Below are 19770 nucleotides of genomic sequence, written 5' to 3' on the forward strand. Positions count from 1 at the left end.
AATTAATGAATTACTGGCCAAATGCTTAGACATGGGAAAACCTCAGCAAGAAACAAGGTTTGATAACAGACACCAGCACAGAACAACTGCAGTAAATCTGAAGGATCTCTCTCAGCATTTGTGCACAGAATCACTCCTGGCCTAGAAATATACTGAAAATTATGCTTCTTCCAGAATTTCATCACAGAATCACAGAATGATCTGGGTTGGAAGGGAYCTTTAAGATCCCAGTGCCCCCCCAGCARTCCCCAGTGCAGATTTCAGACAGAGGTGATCACTGTACTGACATGCACGGTTCATTTCCAGAGTCATGGAGGAGAGAGCCCCAAGTTTGTTTCTGTGTATTTTTCATCATAGCCAGGGAAGAATATTTAATGAAACAGCTGMTTGAGTTTCATGGTAAAGCACCACAAACACAGCAAGGCAAGAACAGATAACATCATATTGACCCGTCTTCAGCATCTGGCATTCACATTTTCATAAAGTGTCTAAGAAGATAAATCACTATACTAATAATATTTGTATTGATTATCTAAACTGAAGCAGCAATCGACCCCATTGTCTCACTTCCTCTTAAATTGCTCACAGATGGGATCCTATTTCCTATTCTGCATTTCTAATGGAACACTTAAATCACAGTGCAGAATTATATACACACACAAACTGTTAACAAAAACCCTTTTATGACTTGCCTGAAAATGAAGATTTTTCACCTTGTAGCTCACTTTCCACTCCACACCGAAATTAAAAATGGCAAATTATCAGCAGATCTCTAAATTACCTCTCCTCATTATTTCTGGGTCCCTAATATTTGTTGACAGACAGGCCCATGCTTTCCAAACCCTGATCAGTGCTTATGAAGAGTTGAAGTTTGGACACAGAGTTAAAAGGAGATTCTATTTTCCAYGGAAGTCAAGGCTTTTAAAGCTATCTCAGGATCCAGAAGTGGGGAAATCCAAAATCAAGRTAGTGTCAGAGGAAAAATAAATGACAGGTTTTGCTGTTACTGCAGGACCACTGTTACAAGGAYTGCTGCAGAGAATGGATTTCAGGTGTGAAGCCAGCGGCAGCAGGAGATCAGGACAGCAGCTACTAAAATCAAAAGTAAAGGAAATTGGCAACAAATTCATTGTTCAAAATAGGTTTSTCATGAATCAAAACACAAAAGGCTTGGATTTTTTCTTAATCTTCTCATCCCGCCTAAGCAAGGCTTTTCCCCACCCTGGAATGGATATAGCAGAATAAAAACTAAAAATGTCTTCAATGTACAGATGGTTTGTATCAGATGCTTACAGTGGGTTTCAAAYGGAACCTTTCAGAGCCACCAGGAAGGTGAGGGCAGCTGAGACCCCTCACTGCTGGAGCAAGCTGGGAGCCCCAGCCCATCCTCAGCCCCAGTCCCATCCTCAGCCCCAGCTCAGCTCCTGACCCATCCTCAGCCCCAGCTCCTGCCCCATTCCTCAACCCCAGAACCCATCCTCAGCCCCAGCTCCTGCCCCATCCTCAGCCCCAGCTCCTGCCCCATCCTCAGCCCCAGCCCAGCTCCTGCCCCACAGGCCAGCAAAGCCCTGAGCTGCCTGAAGCTTCAGCTCATCCCCTCATCTGCTTTCAAGGGACAGCTTCACTACTGGCCCACTGCAGATGAAAAGAGGAGATGTTTTAAGGGAAAAAAAAAAAAAAAAAACTCTACCAGTGAAAAGACTGAAAACTAATACTAAGCTCATTTAAGGTGAATTAATCTAAAATATGGGTCTCCATACCTGGTTTCTTAACCCTTCATTGGCACAATTCAGGTTAAAACTAGAAGGTTTTAACTGATTTTCTGAGCTAAGGCTAAAAAAAAAAAAAAAAAAAAAAAAAAGAGGATAGGGCACAGGCCCCAGTTGGGAGTCAAGATCAAACCCACACAGGCAGCCTTGGATAAAACCTTAAATATTATACATAAACCTTAAATACCCCTTGCTGTAAATAACAGCTATTATCTTCTCTATAGCATCCTTTTCCACGCCAAAAGCTATTGCCCAGTTTTCTCCTTCTTGGAAAGCAAAATCACTCTCATTTTGTGCTCTCCCATATACCCCATTCTGACAAATTCTCCTTGGTATTGCCCACCCTGTCCCATCCCAGATTAAACCTNAAAAAAAAAAAAAAAAAGCTCTATCAGGGATTTTGGGGCAAGAAGGGAAAAGCCCAGAGCCACAACACAGCAGCTGGATGGCGAAAGCTGCTTGGCTCAGGCCAGTTCTCAGGACCCAGATGACTGTGCAGCTGCCATGGTGAATGATCATCCCCTACGCTGAGGTCAGCTCTGCCCCCGGGCTAAGTAAGTGAAAATAAATGGTTTAGAAGATAAAAGGTCTTTTAAAAAATTTATTTGTCTTGTGATGTCAAAACTGTAATGGGAATAGACTGGAGGCAGCGATATGTYGGTTAAATGGGAAACAGCCATCCTGATGGTTCAGTGGAATAAATTACGAAACAGATCCCAGCTCAGGCGGGATTTGGGGCTGAGCTGCACCGACAAACCCTTGCATGCACCTGTTCCTGGGAAGAAAAGCATCTTGGAAATACACGTGGAAAAATTGTGGAAATACAGCGATATTTCACAAATCCAAATTGCTGTTTGGACTATATCTCTTATCGTTTTTGCAGATAAATTCTGAGCCTTCCAGCCACAATGAGTTTAGTTTTTCACTCCTGCTCTTCCCAGGAGAGGGATCAAAATTGATTTAAACTATTCTAGGAAGGGAAAGAGTTAATCAGATTTCCCAAGGCAGCTTGCTGTTAAGGTGCCAGAAATACAGAGGGGAAAGAATGACTTGCTAAAGATGGGACAATGGCACTGGTATTTTGCATTTGTTTTCAGGCTTTCAGATAGAACAAATGGGAGTCATTAGTGAAATGAGTTTAGGGAGTTCTAAATTAGCTGTCAGGCTGCCAAACCCGAAGAAGTGCTATGTCAGCCATTAATTCTGCAGAGCACTGGATTATCCAAACCTAGGAAGGAATCCTGCAAAATTTAGAGTCAATTAAAGGAGGCTATTTTGCTATAATAATATTTTCCACACATATTACACCTCCTCATGGAACAGAGCCCACTTCTACCACAAATGAAATCTCTGGCAGGATGGAGTGTGGCTGATGTCTAGACAGCTGTAATGTACTCTCCGTGGGCAGGTCCACTGGCATCTCAGGGAAGCTCCASCTTGAGCAGAAGGTGGAGGCTGCAGGGCACATCACCCAGGCTGGAGTGGCCCAAGGAAGCAGACACGTATTTCTCTCAGCTCCTTGCTTTCTCTGCACTACCCAGAAATCACATCTGCCCGGGGCATGCTATGTGTCACATGTGCATGTCACACCCAGTATCGCGTGCACAGTCCCCTTTCCTTCCCTCCTTGGTCTGCCTGACCCCGCTAAAAAACCCAAGCTCTGTTAAGCCCCGAAACCTCCTGTCTCACAAGAGTTCTGACCTAAAACCCACCAAACCGCCTCCAAGAGGCTGGCACTGCCTCAGTGCCCAGCACTGGGATGCTGAGAGGTCCCACCTGTGCCCTGCCCYTTGCACAGGGTGTTCTCAAACAAAGCCTCCACGCTGTAGTCTGGGGAGTTTGTAAGTGGGAAGGTCTATAAAAAAGAGAGTTTCTAAACTCCTGGGGGAACCCAAGGGTGTTTTTTAAACTGTGATGGAATGGATCCATGGACAAAACACCGTCCGGAAGGTGCTGATCAGTAATGTACCTTCACCACCACACCCCAGCCTTCAGGACACCCAAACACTCCGGCAGATTAAAGTTCCCTCCAGCAGAGGAGCAAAGGGCTCTCACACCTCTCCACTGATGGCTATCACTGCTCATTGCCCCGTAGGACAGCAGTAGCTGGGACAAATTAAACCGAAAATCCCATGGCTGTGAAAGACAAATGAGGCAAAAAATGCCTTCACCCAACCAAGAGAGCTCTGTCTCCCCAGCTGCGCCGGATACACAGATCGTGAACAAACAGGATAGAATGTCTTCTGCCTTTTGTGAAATGAAAATAAATTAAAGGATCTAAGGTTTCAGGTCACTGATCCCTCTCTTCCCTATCTGTACCATTTATCGGAGGTAGAATATAAAGGTTCCAGGTCCTTTTCTTTTATTTTTGTCAGCACTTTAATGGTTGTTTTTTCTCCTTCACCCTTTCATTTTCTGAATGAAAGGACCACTTAGGAACCTGTAAAGTAATAAGCTTATAAGAGCAATATTGTTTTTCTRGGCCAGTGCAAACTCTTTCTGAATAGGTTGAAGAGATTAAAGTAAAAATGTAATTTGTAAATAGATCAGTCCTTTAATTAGTTTATAGCCTGTTAAGAGATAATATTTTGCTCACATAGATCATCTGTTATCTAAAGATCTCAGAGCACTTTAGGAACATCAATTAAGCCTTTAAAAAAAACAACCCTGGGAGATAGGTAAGTGTATTTAGATTAATTAGTGTTGCTGTGAGCAGCAGGCATTATTATTACATTTAATTTAGWCCAATAATTGACTTATCTGCTAATGGATTCTAATTCATCTGAGAAGGGATCAAATCCATCTGATTAAAAGGATTACATCGACTGAATTAATTCTATTAACTGACTTAATTTGCCATTTAAAAATCTGACACACGGGGCCAGATCTTGGTCCCAAAGAATACATGAACCAAAAATTACACACTGGAATTATTATGACAGCAAAATTACGCTTTGTAGAGCATGCATTTTGCCTTGCACATGGCATTTGCACACCTGGAAAAAACAGTCAAGGGGGATTCCTGGGGCTGGATTGCCACAGCCCTGCAGCATCGTTCCTCCCTGAGCTAGGGCTGGCTGCTCATGCTGCTGCTTGGAAAGAAGCAATTCCCTGCTTGAGATCTGCCACCTCCCCTCTATTCTGAGCATTCTCAGGAACCAAGAGGTGAGAAGTTTTACAGATGTCAATAAAACCTTGCAATAAAAGTAACCTCTCTTTAAAGGCAGGACAACCCTCCCATGCTAGCCATTTGGAARCTGGATATGTGAAAAAAAAATGTAAAAGGAAAAAAAAAAGGCATCTGGACCCTGTTGTGAATGTAAGGGAAGACTCGAGAGAGATGCTAAAACATTATTTGCTGCCCTATACTTAAAACAGGCTAGTGCTAATGGGCTGGTGATGAGCACCAYCGACCTTCGCCCTGACAGAGCTTTCCTCGCGAATCCTGAGCCTGCGTGCTCCSTGCCTGGCAACACCTTCTCTTCATGGCACCGAGCTGCTGAGAGAATTCATGGCTGGAGCCGGCTCACGGGCACATTTTCCCACGTCTCTTGCTTTTTCTCAGACATTTCTGACTTGCTTGTCCTCCCAAAGCCTTCCCAAGCTGCAGTCCTTRGGCCACCAGGCACATCCCTCCCCAAGCAGGGACGGTGAGGCGGTGCGGGAGCCTGTGCCATCCGCAGGGGTGACAGCCCGGGGACGAGCGGGCACCCCCGGAGCGAAACCCGGCTCTGTGTCACCGTGCCAGCATGGAGGCAGGCGGAGAGGGAAGCAGAGGGAAAGGGCAGCAGGACACGCAGCCATCTGCTGCGTGCGAGGAGAGGTGTCCTCCTCCAAATGCAGACCTGACCGACAAGACGGAGATGCGGATCAAAAGTTTGCAACTGTTGAGATCCCCAGACCCGGTTTAAGCTTCTCTGTGGTCTTGATCAAAGGTTACTCCCTAATAATGCCTCAGGGGGAGGGGTTCCCGGCACATAATAAGCCCTGTGTCTTTGCCTTTGTGTCCAGGTTGGGCTGTAACACAGATGGTTCTCACTCCAGTAACTCCGACATCTCTCCCCACTCCATTATCCCAGAGGAGCTGTGCGCGGTCACATCCCGTCCCGCCGTGTCCCACCTCACTGTCTCCCCGATTATCATGCTCCGAGTGCTCCGTGCCAAGCAGGACGAGGAGCACATTTCCATAACCTTTCACAGGGCTGCGCGCCAAGGCTCCGCAGCCCCAGCGACTTTGATGGGGAGGCTCCGGGGCAGGGGCGTGGGGCGAGGGTGGCAAACAACCGCACGGCCAGGGCACTCGGGCAACCGGGAGCGGGGTTTGGGGGCAGGCAGGGATGCTGGAGCTCCCGGCCGGGGAATCTCAGGCTCTGCCGTGGCAGCACCGCCCTCGGCCACGAGCACGCTGCCGAACGCGCGGATTTGTTGTTCAGACACGATTGCATATGTATGAAGGGGACAAGATGGGCTTTGACACATAAATTAGCACTTGTCAGCTGCTCCCGGAACACTTCCCTGATGCACGCACTGTAAATGCCGCCTTCTTTCACGGAGAGGAAAACTCCATCACGGCACCTGACAGCCACCGCGGGCAGGAGCCGGCCCCGGGCGGCGGCGGCACCAGCGACTCGTTTATGCATCAAACCTTGGGAGGATGMACGCAATAAAATGACACAATAATTAGCAGCCAAGTGACACTTTTCACTTCTGAAATATCTGGAAWTTTGGGAATGACAAAGGRCGAGGTTGATGAGAGCTCAGGGCAGGGTTTCTCTGAGAGATGGGTTGACTCCACCAAATGTCTTGGCGGTCACTTGCTACCTGCCAGGTGCTCTCTGGCTATCGCTTCCCATGGCACAGCTCACGCTGCTCCGTGCCGGCCCTGGCAGCAGCTGCCCTCACGCTCAGTGTGTGCCTCATTCCCCCTGAAGCTCCCTCGGGGAACAACCGGTCCCAGATTTTGACCGGCCATCGTCATAGTCCACCTCCACCTCACCAGTGCTGCACCAGACAATCCCACACGAATGGCTGTGCCAGCAAACACACACAGCTCTGCAACCACACAGCAATGTGGGGCTGCACATGCCAAACACAAACAGGACCAGTGCTCTGAACAGCCCTCACATCCTCCCAACAGCCAGCTAGAGCAAAAGCATCTCAGCTGCAACCACCTCAGAATGAACCAGAATCAGAGCATTTTTCATAACCTAGCCTCCAACAGCATTTCCAGCATGTTGCTTGTGTGCAAATGACAATCAGAATAGTCCAATGTGCTGCTAGCACAGGGCAATTATTGTTTTTCCTGCAAGATACCCATGCTCAGAGATTCGACTTGAGCTCTGGTATACTCTCAAAGCTCTCAATTTCAATTCAAGCCAAATATTCTCCCACCTGAAAAGATGAGARTGATTCATTCAAACACTGGATTCACCCACACACAAGCCCAAGAGTTTACGGGGAAAGGACTTCCCCAATGCCAACTAAGGCATCATTTATGAATTGCACACTGTGAGCCTGTGCATTGGGCAGAATGACATTCTCTTCAACCATATCCTAATTTATTGGGGCATGGCAGTACTATGAGCTGCASGGGACTGCCTGCAGCTGGGAGGCARCTCCAACAAAACAAATCTCATGTTCTTAACCTGGAAAGTGTTTTTTTCCTTTTATCTTGTTTTTTTTTATTTCTCTTACTATTTTTCTCCCAAGAGATTCTTAGCACAACATCCTTGATTAAAGCCTTTGACCTGAAGTCTGAGGGATCCCAGTAAATATTCTTACCATATTTATCTCCATCTTCTCCTTTGGCACTGATCCTCCTTCCAAGCACTTGGATGTGCTTCCCGCTTGTCCTGCTGTAGAGCTGATAGAGCCGAAGCTGCTTCCTGCTCACATCGTCCCTCGCTCGCGTCTGGTTCTCCACGTGTATCCGAAAATCCACATTCTCCTCAGCAGCAAACATCTGACAGGAGTGGGAAGAGAGAACAGGACAGACCATGAGCACAACAAGCCTCTTGGGCAGAGGGATGCACACCAGCCTGCCAAGGGCACATGGCACTGGAGGGCTCAGATYAGGCTGCGCTTCACTTGGCAGCGGCATCAGCGCTCCGTGTGTAATTGTAGCCACAGTTTTCCACAGTGACCAAACCTGGGGGGTTACAATCAAACTGGGGTTTTGGAAATAAAAACTTCTGCTTGGCCCTGCTCTGATTTGATCCTGGTCAGCCACACTGATCRTAAGTAAGGCTCTGCATGTGCACAGCCTGTGCCAAGTTCCACAAGCACGAACTGGAGACTGGGGACAGACCCCTCCTCAGAGATTTGGTGCATCACCTGCAGCAGCTGCACTGATTCCCTGGATTAACTGCAGGGAGAAGTCAAGGGAAAAAACTGTTTTTGCTGCCCTTGGCAGAGTGGACTCAAGTTTCACACTGGWATAAAACCCACTACAAGTGTCACTTGTACACCCTTCAGTAGACCAACTCTGCTCTTCACTGGCCACCATCCATGGATGTGTTTCTGTCCACCTCAACAGGGCCACAGGAGATCTCTCTTGAGGAGAGGTCACGAGCAGTGGTGGGAGTCAAACCAGTTTGTTCCATCAGTGGCTGTGATCAGCAGSGGTCTGGCTGCCTCAGCCACCTCATCTGCTTGTTCTGGCCAAGGGAGTAAATTAACCTGAGTTCACTACAATCTTCAAATATTACCATAAACTTTTTATTTAGTTTCCTATCTTAACTATTCCCAAGAAATACCAAAACAGGATTCCCACTTCTGCTTCCAGAGTCCTGACTTGCCCAAGGTCAGAGAACCTGACAACACRAATGTTCTCAAGATGCCCTCCCAAAGGGGAGACTGGGCACCATGCATCCAAAAAGCACTTCACACCCWAATAATATGAAAGCCCAAAATTTGCTCCATGATCTGTCTATCTGTGATCTGTGCAGCATTTGCACCATAACATACACACTGTCCACTCCAAACTCACAGATGGGCGACATTTTGGTGGCAGTTTCCCTTTACAGGACAAAAAAAAACCCAGTTAGAAACACAGCCTGCAAGCAGCAGTGTTCTGATGTATCAGTGTGGGGAGGAAACTGGCAATGAAAATGAAAAAGGTCAATAAACCATTGTTCAGTTCCATTCCAGACTAAAACACGTAGGGGCAGGTGGCCACAACACACCAAAGAGCACCACTTTAGCCTACTGCATGTCATCTCATTCCAGSAAATACTTTCAAGCCTGAATGTCARAACCTCAATAGAACTTTGCAGCATTTCCAGTTATCTAAGGGACACCCATGCCTGCAGCGGGAGGAGAACTTCAGCCAGGCAGTGCTGCTTAGCACCAGACCTTCAGCAAGMACCCTGAACCAAACCCTGTGTTCAGCACAGGGGCAACCACAGTGAAGTTCACAGTGATGTAGGATTGCCTGTGGTGCTGTTAATAGAAGCTGGGATTTTGCTGTTTGAATTTTTGGAGAGAAAGTGACAGAGCTCTGATTTTGCTGTCAGAAGCCCACAGGCAGCTGAAGGCAAAGGCACAGACCAGGCAAAGGAAGGCTCAGGATGATGCTGGGACATTCACAGTGATGTCAGAGGTGACAGACAGGGTCACAATATTTCCCACTCTCAGAAAACAGGGCAGCCCAATGCAATGTGATCCAATGCAAGAGAAGGAGCAGCTGTGGCACCTGGCCAGAGGGCATGGCAGGATGCCACAGTGGGATGCTGACAGAGCTCTGGTCAGCCCAGAGCTGGGCTCTGCTTGCCCTGAGCTCCCCAGGCACCACAGCCACACCTGAGCACAGCTAGCATGATTTGGCTTTTGACAGAAATAATAYTAATTTCTTTTTTCCTTCCTACATATTTTCTTGCTTTCTTTTCAAATGCCATTGTTGCAGAGGATGCTAAACTACCAAACCCAGAGGTGTTCCAGTCATGCTGACAGTCTGCCTTGTGCCCACAAAGCAAGGCTATTTGCAGTTWAAATTCTGGCTCCATCATTTTAAGATTTAAAACAGATTTTAAATCAAGAATACGTCATTACATTGCTTTCACCACATGTTAATGAATTTCACATTTTTCTAGGAAAAAAACAAAACAGGTGGGATTTGAAGTGGGGAGAAGGGCAGGTTGCTTTGCTTTCCCAGAAAGTTCCAACAGAAAAGGCAATCTGTTTTCCAAAACATGTTTTAATTCTCTTCTAATTGTCTCTGAAGCACTCAGGCTGCAGAGGACCCAGCCCGTAGCTGCAGCGCATGAATGGACTTGGGAGCATCCACAGAGCCTCCTGCACTGTGCTCAGCTCCAATGTGTCCCCAGCATGTTGGTCACCATTGAACTGCCTAAGGTCAGCTAATTAAGTGCCCCCTTCCTTGGTGAGCAGGGCACCAACAGCACAGGAAGATGATGTCTCCTCCTCCCCACCCTCAGCTCGCACCTCAGCCAAGCCCAGGAGCAGCTGATGGAGGAATCAACAGGTGACGCTGAGCCCCGAAATACAGCCAGCCCAGCGTGTGTCACTCCATCAGTGCCACGGGAAGGGCTCAGCTCTGACCTAGGGAAAATTCCAGGAGAGGAATGTGCTGCAGGTKCCCCTTGCAGCTGACCTGTCCCCTGGCCAAGAAGACACGGTCCAGAGCAGCAGCGAAACCATCCGGATTTAGCTGCCTGCTTAAACTCACACTTAAGCACTCTGTGGAAACAGGATGCTCTGCTGGACTGTGGCCAAGGGGAATTTACCGTGCCAGCCTGGGCTGCATCTGGCTGCAAGAGAGAATATCAATACCCAAAAATAAAATCTCAGGCGGTGTTGATTTCATGAGATAAAACCTATTTGATCATTGCTAAAACCCATCTCACAGGACCCCTTCCCTACAGGGTGCACTTCCTCAAGCAGCAAACCTCTCTGAGATAAGAAAGTCCACGTATATACACCATAAGAGAGACCCTTCTATAAATCTCAAAAAAATTAGTAACACATGTCTCCTTTGGCAGCTGATYGCCAACACTCAGTCAGGAAGGTCACCCAAAACCAAGCACATCCACCCCCAAATACACTTGCACACAGAAATGTCTTTAAGTCCCTTRAACTAAAAGAGCTTTCACTCCTGTTCACCAAAACAAGTTTTCCTTTTTTTTTTATTTTCACTATTGATATGCTATTACTGCATATAAACATCTCATACACAAAACAAGAGCCTTCTTTTGCCTTTCAGTTGGGTCATCCACACCTCCATGCTGCAGGCAGCAGAACAGACTCTGGGTCCAGAGCTCCACACAACAGGTCCCCGAAGGGAAGGGCTGCTTGCACCTTCCAGTTCCTGAGCAGCACTATGGGACACCACCTAGGGACAGGAGACAGGACTCCCCCAGGGATTTGGGGTTATATTATGGCCTGTCTTGCATCTATCCAGCTGGCATGGGCCACTGTCTATGCATGCCAATTTCWGCAGCTCAGGAGAGAGGTTTAATACCACTCCATCTCATTCTTTGGCAACAGTTTATAATCTGTAAGATCCCAGTCATTAAAGCAGAGCATCGAATTTGGTTTCATTTTCACCCTTCCTCTCTTTTTCTTTTCCATCAGTTCTTTATCCATTGATTACTTATTTGTCACTACACCTTTCGGGGATAATATACAACTACAAATACAGTTGGCAATACAGAGTTTATGTAAGGGAATAAACAACATTCCTTTTAAAAACAACCATCATCACCTCAAGCTATAGATGCAACAGAAATGCCTCATTCCTGAAAAGAAGCTGCTCTCTCTCCTCTGTTGTACTTGTCCAATCATTCAAGGTGGGAGTATTCAGTCCTACCTCCTTTCCAAACAGCCAGAGGAACCAAAAATGACATCTGTCTTCTCGCAAGTCCACAACAGGAGGTTTGCAAGTGCTCTTTCACCAGATGATTCTCAAATAATAGTGGATTTCATTTTAAATGGCTTTACAACCATTCTTCAGCTTAAAGAATGACTGCCCTATTTGTTAAATCCCAGACGGAGGGCGAGGGAAAGGACCATTTTGCTGATGCAGCCTAAGGTTTCACTGTGCTTCAATCCAAGAAAAGCTCAAGAATGGCAAAAGCCTCCAACAGCAGCAGTGCGATGTCAGCCCTGCACAGCTCCTGCCCCATCTCTGCACTCACAGATGCCTCCCTGTGAATGCAGAGCAATCCCAGCCCTGCCAGGGTCAATGCAACCCTGGCCCTGCCAAGCCACGTTTACAGGATTTGGCTTTCCACCCATCCAGCCTCCACGCACTTTGGATTTTCTATTTTGAGCTTTCCAGTAAGAGGKGATGTTAATCTGTTATTGTTCACGTCATAAAGCGTTACAGCATGAGATGTCCAAGGCCCACAGCATGGCCAAGTTAGCTGGGAGCTGGACTTCAAAATTTCCTGGTGTTTTGCTATTTATGCTACAAAGCACTCAACAGAGAGCAAACCATATATCATCCCCCCAGCTGAACCAGGAATATGAAATCCCTCTCGCTAAGGGCCGTACCGATTGCAAAAGATAAACAAATCAGGCTATTCAAAGTCCTCTCAAACCCCACCTGATAAGCAGGAAATACTTACTACCTTTCAGCCATCAAATCAACCTAATATTAATGATTTTCTCCATGACCTTCTAARCACATGAAAGTTAACTCAGTAAGGGCAACAAGAGGATATCCAAGACAGATCTCTCTCAAGTCCTCAAAGGCAAGTAACAAACCACTTTGCTTCCAYGACTTTGGCAAAATTCCTGTATGCAAATTACAGCAAGATTTGCTAGCTCACCATGACAGCCACCCTTAGCACACATTGAAACACAATGCACTCTGTTTTCCTCCATTTACCTGCAAAGTCGATCCACCACCAGGATATTGTTACCTTCGTGTTCCAGAGCTCAGCCTGGAGCCAGACAGGAGTGGATGAGCACTGCTTGGGCACAGTCCCTTCTTTGGGACTTAGGAGCACATTTGGAAAAGCAGCTCCRTGCCCAGATATGCAGTAGGAACACAGAGCAAAGGGAGAGGACACTTCAGAGTGAAGCTCTGTGCATCCCATGGGAGAGAGACTACAGTGCAACAGGGACAGAGTTCCACAAATGGATCTAAGCCTTTCAAARTAACAGAACTTAGGGCTTTGCTTTGGTGTTTGTTTCCTTACGATACCCATAGGAAAATATTTTTTTCTTGAAAAATAAATATCCAAAAAGCTAAGCTGCACTCCAAGCCTTGGGAGATGTCCCCGTGGATGGTCAACYGTGCACCCTTTGGGATGGTCTGTGACAAAGTGCATGAAGCACCATGGAAGTGGTTGTTCAAAGTGATCAGATATGAGATTCCACAAAAGACTCCACCAATGGCATTTACAAAGCACTTGAAATGCTTTTTGGTATTCCTTTATGGTGAGAAAAARTATTTCACCAGACAATCATGAATATCCTGTTAAAAATCCAGAGGTCAAAAGATCTCACTCCACAAGAGCTGTACCACTTTATAGATTGTCCCTAAATTGAGTCATGAACCATTTTTGTCTCTGCGTCCTTAGAAGGGTGTTTCAGAAACAGTTCCCTAATACTCTCTGCCTTCATTTTATACCTCACATATTTACGTCCACTTTACCTCTGTTTACTCTTTGTCCTGGTTCCAGCCAGGACAGGGTTAATTTTTTTGCAATAATGAGGAAAGGAGCATGGCCAGGTTATTCTATAGCACTTCACCTCCTTTCCAGGGGCAGGGGGAAGGGATGCTTTGGAGAAGAAGGGGTTCCTGCCGGGTGAGCCGGTGTGGCAGGCGGGGTGGTCGGGGTGGGCCGGTGCCAGCTGCAGTCACATCGGGTTGGGTAAGCATTTGGTGTGTGAATCACCATCTCTTTCATACACTTTTGTTGTCAATATTGTTGCTGTTACYGTTCATTTTCTTATCTCATTGCTGTTTCCAGAAAATTGTTCATCTCTCAACCCATAATGTTTGGATTTTGTGCCTCCAATTCTCCTCCYTGGCACCCGCAGGGGTGGGGGGACAGCRGGAGCAAGTGAGGGGCAGCAGRGTTTTGAGARTCTTGGTGGGAGAACTGARTTGGGGAGCACCATTTCTAAAGCACAACACTCCAGTTCCAGCAGTGCCCTTCAGCCTGGAAAACACATTCACCCCTTGTGCTTCTCCTCGCAATGCACTCGGGCTGCTCCCTTTCCCTCTGCTCTCTTCCCAATCTCCACATCACCACACAGGGACGAAGAAAGCCAAGAACAGAGCACCTCCACCTRCCCTTGGCACAGAGGGGCTGCTGCCTGCACAGAGGGCGAGAGCCAAGCTCTCCCTTGGCAGGGCCCATGCAGGAGATGATGGCCCATCACAGAGAAAACCCCAGATCTCTCCCWGTTCCTGCACAGATATGCTCTGGTACTGAGCCACTCATCTCCTTGACTTGAACATTTTCAAGCTGCTGCAGTAGGTGAAATTCAAGGAAGTTTGCTCTGTGTAATGCACTCTAAAGTGAAGTGCATGTAGGGATGGAGCTGGAAAGGAGAAGGAAACGGGGTGATGAGGGGGTCAASCCTGGCCATCCCTTTGGATTTCAGAAATGTTACACAAGACCCAAAGAGAACACATTTCYAGGGTTTGGAAAAGGGGACAGACAGCTCAGGGAGGTGACACATACTTGGATCCAAAAGCTGCTCTGCAAGCCATGCCCCCTTCCCTCCAGAGAGCTGCCKTGCACATTTGGAGAGACAGATTAAATCTCCTCAGGCAGTGTCAGAACTCTGTTCCCTCTGAAACACACAACATCTGAGAAACACAGCCATCACTCAGCCAGGCAMACTCCCCAGCAGCTCCCGAGACCCTGCCAGCTGCCCAAACCATGCTCCACTGCAAAAGCAATGCATCTGTYGGCCTTGGGATGGCAGATACTGTGTTACTGAGCCTGGTATGAAACCAGGAGGGAGGCAGGAGTGAGGGCCAAAAAACTGGAACCCGAGAGTTTGAGAAAAAGTGTTTTATGGCCCATCAGTCAGTATTTGACCATTTTCTAGAGAAAGATGACGCCACCTTCAAGAAAACTAAGTTTTTCCTTTTGATGATGGAATGAGCCGTAGCCAGAACTGTGAAAACATACCATTGGTGATATGCTGACATTCCAAACTTGCTGCACCCTGGGAAATGGTTAATCCTGGGGAAGAGCAGGGTTTCAGCCTTGATGAGTGACTTCCAGAACCCCAGCTGGGGCAGGACAGCGCCTGCAGCCAGCGCTGCCCCTGGCACAGCTCAGCASCAGAGCTGAGGTACTGCTGGGCAGCTCCCAAAGGGGCTCCAACACCTCCATTCCCTCTCTCCACCTGCACCTGCCCATCCTCACCAGCTCAGGAGAGGGCAGCCCCTGGGTCACATCATTAACAGTGTCACCACGAGCAGCAGCAGCTCAGCCACCTGCATGAGGCAGCCCCAGCATCCCCCACGCCCCTGAGCTGTGCCTTGGCCACCAAAGGGCCAAGACACCCCCTGCCACCACCAACAGGGCCAAGACACCCCCTGCCACCACCAACAGGCAGCTCTTTCCCAGTGGGAGCAGCTCCTGCCACCTGTATTGACCAAAGCAAACCAGCCCCATGCATCTCAGCTGAGGAAGATCTGCAGGGCATCATGGCTTGCCCCAGGCTCCTGACAGTTTGAGTCTCCAGAAATACAATTCAGATCTCCAGCTGTGATTTATTATTATTATTATTATTATTATTATTATTATTATTATTATTATTAGGCTGGTATTATTTTACCACAGCTATCCATCAGGCAAGGAGCTAGCCAGGCTTTTTCTTTCTTCCTTTCTTCCTTTGTCTTTTCTTCTTTTTTTAATGCTTGTTATATCTCTGCTATATATTTCCTCTCCACACAGAAATATCCCTTCAAAGCTTGATATTATTGAGCAGCTTTCAACCATGCCCAGCAGAGCCATGTATTCTCTGCATTTGTCTGGCCTTTGTTTCTAGGAATGAAATACCAATGGCTGAACAGTGTGACTTCGTTTCACTCCTTCATTCCAATACTTGTTCTATTTCTATCCCACTGGGCCAAACTCACCTATTGTGAGACCTCACCGATTTCAATTACATCAGGGATTAATTTGTTCCATTGCGTTGAAGCTGTTAATACAATCCTGGCTGGCTCTAGATTAGAAAAGGCACGGTGAGACCTCCCTCGCAGGCAGTGTGTTTAACAGCAGTCTTGATCTTCAGTTTTGTTCGGTGGTGGGGTGGGTTTTTTTCTTCCCTTTGTGCCCCTTTGCCCCTCTTTTCACAATCTCCCCCTTCCTTTCTAAACTGCCCTTATCAGAACTGGGTGGTCCTTGTGACTTGCACTGTGCCTGGCTGTGTCGCCTCCCAATGCTGCTGCTTGGGGCTTGCACGGGAGGTCGGGGCTGGAAGCTCGGACCTGACGCTGCACAGACGTGACCACTCCAGCTTTGGCACCTCACCTCCCCCAGGATCACAYTGGAGGGTCACTGCAAGTCCCCATGCACTCAAAGGGATCTGCAGGTGCTCCGTTCTCTAGCTCTGGCCAAGGTCTTGAGGGGGATTGGAGATGCAGGGACATGGATGAAAATGGACACGCTGAAATGCACATTTATCACAGGGCTCTGGTTGTTTGTCCTGTCCAGGCTTTCCAAACTGGGACACAATGCCATGACATGAAATGATGCCCTGTGGTCTCACAGGACACCTGTGACCTCAGTGATCTCAGCAAGCTTGGCTCAWACTTGTGCTTATTCACATGATTTTGTCTCAGGAAGGGACACTGGGGCAGGAAGATTGTATGGGTGCAAAGCAGTTCAGCTTTGCTTGAGTGCTACAACTCCCACAAAATCCACTGCTTTTCATTTAAAAAAAAAAAAAAAACCAAACAACTCCAACCATATCTTAGCAAACTGTATTTTTAGGAAACAGTGATGATTCCAGAACAGTAAGAATGAGAGTTTCAAAAAATTGGGAGGAGGAAAAATATAGGATATGAAAATCAAAAACTCATCAAACAGATTTCTCACTTGCTTTCTGGAATTCATTACGTTTGCATGGTGATTTCATGAGGACACCTCAGGCTTGAATGGGGCAGATGTGTGCAGCCTGGGCTACAGGAGCTTGCAGGGGTTCATRCTGGAGCTGTCACACTTGCCACACAGAAGCTGGACAGGGTTCCAATTTGTTCCCACATTCACAGGAATCAGCTGGACTCGTATCACCCAACAGTTCATTTAGCTCTACCTCAGAGTCACCTCAGAGTCCAGCAGAGCCATCCAGGGACAGGCTGAGATCCCCACCTGCCACCCTCCCAGTCCAGTCACCCATCAGATCTCACTCCTTTGGTGCCAAGCATTCCCTGGTCAGCACTGCCCTGGACCTGCCCAGCTCAGCCCTGGACAGTGTCTGACCAYGGCCTTGGTGCCAGCAGAAACCCTCTCACTTCACAGGGTGGGCACTGCTCTGGGCACACAGGATCAGGTAATGTCCTGAGCTGGGAGGGACCCACAGGATCACCCAGTCCAGTCCCTGTCCCTGCAGAGCCCCCAACAATCCCCCCCTGTGCATCCCTGGCAGCGCTGTCCAAACTCTCCTGGAGCTCTGGCAGCCTCGGGGCCGGGACCATTCCCTGGGGAGCCTGGGCAGTGCCAGCACCCTCTGGGCACAGAAGAACCTTTCCCTGCTCTCCAGCCTGAGCCTGGCCTAACACGTCCCACCTTACAAATCAAACCTACCCTGAGACGCACAGTCCATGGGGAAAAGACATGATTGGCTGAGGATGAGGTGTTACCCTCCAACAGCTTTCACAGTCCTGATCTACAAAAATCACTTCTTCCTCATGCCTAAGCTTTCCAAAATGTGTCCCSTCTGTGCTTGAAATGTACCGTGGTTTCTTCCAGGCAGTTCTGCTGAGGGGAGCTGAGCTCCCATTGCTGCCACTTCACCACAGTCATTTCTGACACCATCAAGTTCAACAAGGACAAAACAAAACCCCAAACATTTCCCCCTTCCCACCGTGCCTCCCACGGGATGTGCTCTCTGCTCCAGAGGAAGTTTCCATGTTCATTCATGTCCCCTACACTCTGCTGACCAGTGGCAATGTCCTTCACACTTCATGCTGGACCCACATCCCTGAGTGGCTCTGTGCTGCTGCCCCCACTCCTCACTGCTCACATCACGAGACAAATTTCTCAGAAGTCATTTCATGCCACTGTCCCTCCTCACAGCATCAGTGTTGCTGCAAAGAAATCTGCAACGGGCCTTGCAGARCAGCCCCAACCACCCTGAGAAACCATGGGTTGGGGAGCTTGGCATGCTACCACTGCCTTCACCACCTTAACATGAAATCATTTTCCTTCCTTGATGGAGAAAACACTCCTGCTGGATTAAACTGCCTTGCTATGCAGGACTTAGACCCATTCTGCAGTTCAATCTGGTGCAAGAGATTGTCTGTAACTGGTTTGGAGCAGCTGAAACAGGGATTCAAGAAAAACCTGGAGAGGAAAGGAAAGACTAATCAGCCCAAAACACATGAAGAGCAAACAGGGTGCTGAGCACAGCCCCCAGCACAGCAGCAGCAYTTGTGTCAGACCCATCCCACCCAGGGAGAGGGAGGTCCCTCCTGCAGCAGGCCCAGCACCCACCTTGCTCCTGAGCACCTTCCAAGCCTTTGCCCACCGCTCAGGTGGCTCTGCAAAGGTGAGACACAGGGCTGGGGGCTTCCCCATGGCCAGGGTGCTGCTGGCCCAGAGCACAATCTGTCCCCATAACCCTTGGCTTGTCCCACCCGGGGCTGGCTGCACCAGCGGGGCCACAGTGCAGACCAGGGCAGAGCTCCCAGCAGGCTGTTCCCAGGACAAAAGCTGCAGCACCCCACTAAAAATACTTCACAGCAATTTGTTGTCCTCTTCAAGTGAGACCTGAGCCCAATTATGAGAAACCTGCCAGGGTCAAAGCACTCCTGACCTTTTCTGCCCTTCCTTCCAGCAGCAGCAGCCTCTCCCTGGGGCAGATGTTCCTGCTGCAAACCCATTTGGCCACAGCAGCAGGGCAGAGTGAAAACCCCAAGCCCAGTCCCCTGACACCAGTCAGGCATTTCCTAAGCCCAGGAAAAAGGCAGTCATTCACCGTAAGGACTTAAAATGTCACTTTAAAGCACAAGCCTGCCAGGTTCAAGGTGACACCTCCACTCTTCTGCTTCATACYAGCTCAGTCGAGACCTCCACAAAAATAGGAGCAAAAGCACGAGATGTAGAAAACCCACTCAGGAAAACCCTGCCTTCAGAAGGAGATGGATGATCGTCAAAGACCAACCTCCCCATAAGGGAACATTTGCAGGGGCAGAACCTCGGCGGTGATGCCGTGCTTATCCTGGGAGCTCCTTTCATCCTGGTCCCCTGACATCCTCCAAAGAACACCGATCCCTGCTCCCACTGCAGAAAAGCAACTCCCTCTAGGGTAAAACACGGCAACTGCCGAGCTGTGCACACCAGCTCAGGGCATGAGTCACAAAATACCTTTTTGCTTTGCATTTGCAAAGAAAACGGAGATGGGGTCAACAGCTGTCCCCACAGCAGCCCCCAAGCTGTGACCTCATGTGAGAGGTGGCTTCTCTAAAAGCTGATTCATCAGAGATGCCTGAGGACCCGACTGAATCACCCCATTTTAGTTTTCCTCTATGAAGTGTCCTCTCTGGAAATCTTTCACTAATCTTTAGTCRGTCCCACTCCTGCTCATTCTGCCAAGATAACACCCAGTGACCCTCTGTGGGAATGGTACCAAGGGGAAGGGATCTCCTCAGGAGTCCCTGCTCACTSCTACCATGATTTGGCAGCCTCTGTGCAGTGCTAGGATATGGAATAAGGGTTGTGCCCAAGGACAGGGAGGTTAATCCACCTAACAATAACTGGAGGCCAATTGGGGGACTTACTGAACGTGCAGGAGTCATTCCACTGGGAACATCTGTGCTGGTACCTTGGTCCATCCCCACCAG

General features: G+C 48.3%; 1 protein-coding gene across 2 annotated transcripts in view; it reads right to left on the reverse strand.

The window, feature by feature from the left end:
• Positions 1-19770, reverse strand: part of FGF18 (fibroblast growth factor 18) — a 74113-nt gene that overhangs the window by 37388 nt on the left and 16955 nt on the right. Inside the window, exons 1-2 of one of the 2 annotated variants that reach the window (XM_057379755.1) lie at positions 11596-11907; positions 7551-7731 (exon numbers count right to left, since the gene is read on the reverse strand). In XM_057379755.1, the coding sequence (XP_057235738.1) occupies positions 7551-7731 (181 nt within the window). In that variant the 5' untranslated portion in view covers positions 11596-11907. Of the gene's footprint in view, positions 1-7550; positions 7732-11595; positions 11908-19770 lie in introns of those variants that run through there. The other variant, XM_057379754.1, reaches the window with a different exon arrangement.

The sequence above is a fragment of the Malurus melanocephalus genome, unplaced genomic scaffold (genome assembly GCF_030028575.1).
Source record: "Malurus melanocephalus ecotype Western Australia unplaced genomic scaffold, MMel_1.1 scaffold_420, whole genome shotgun sequence".
Lineage (NCBI taxonomy): Eukaryota > Metazoa > Chordata > Aves > Passeriformes > Maluridae > Malurus > Malurus melanocephalus.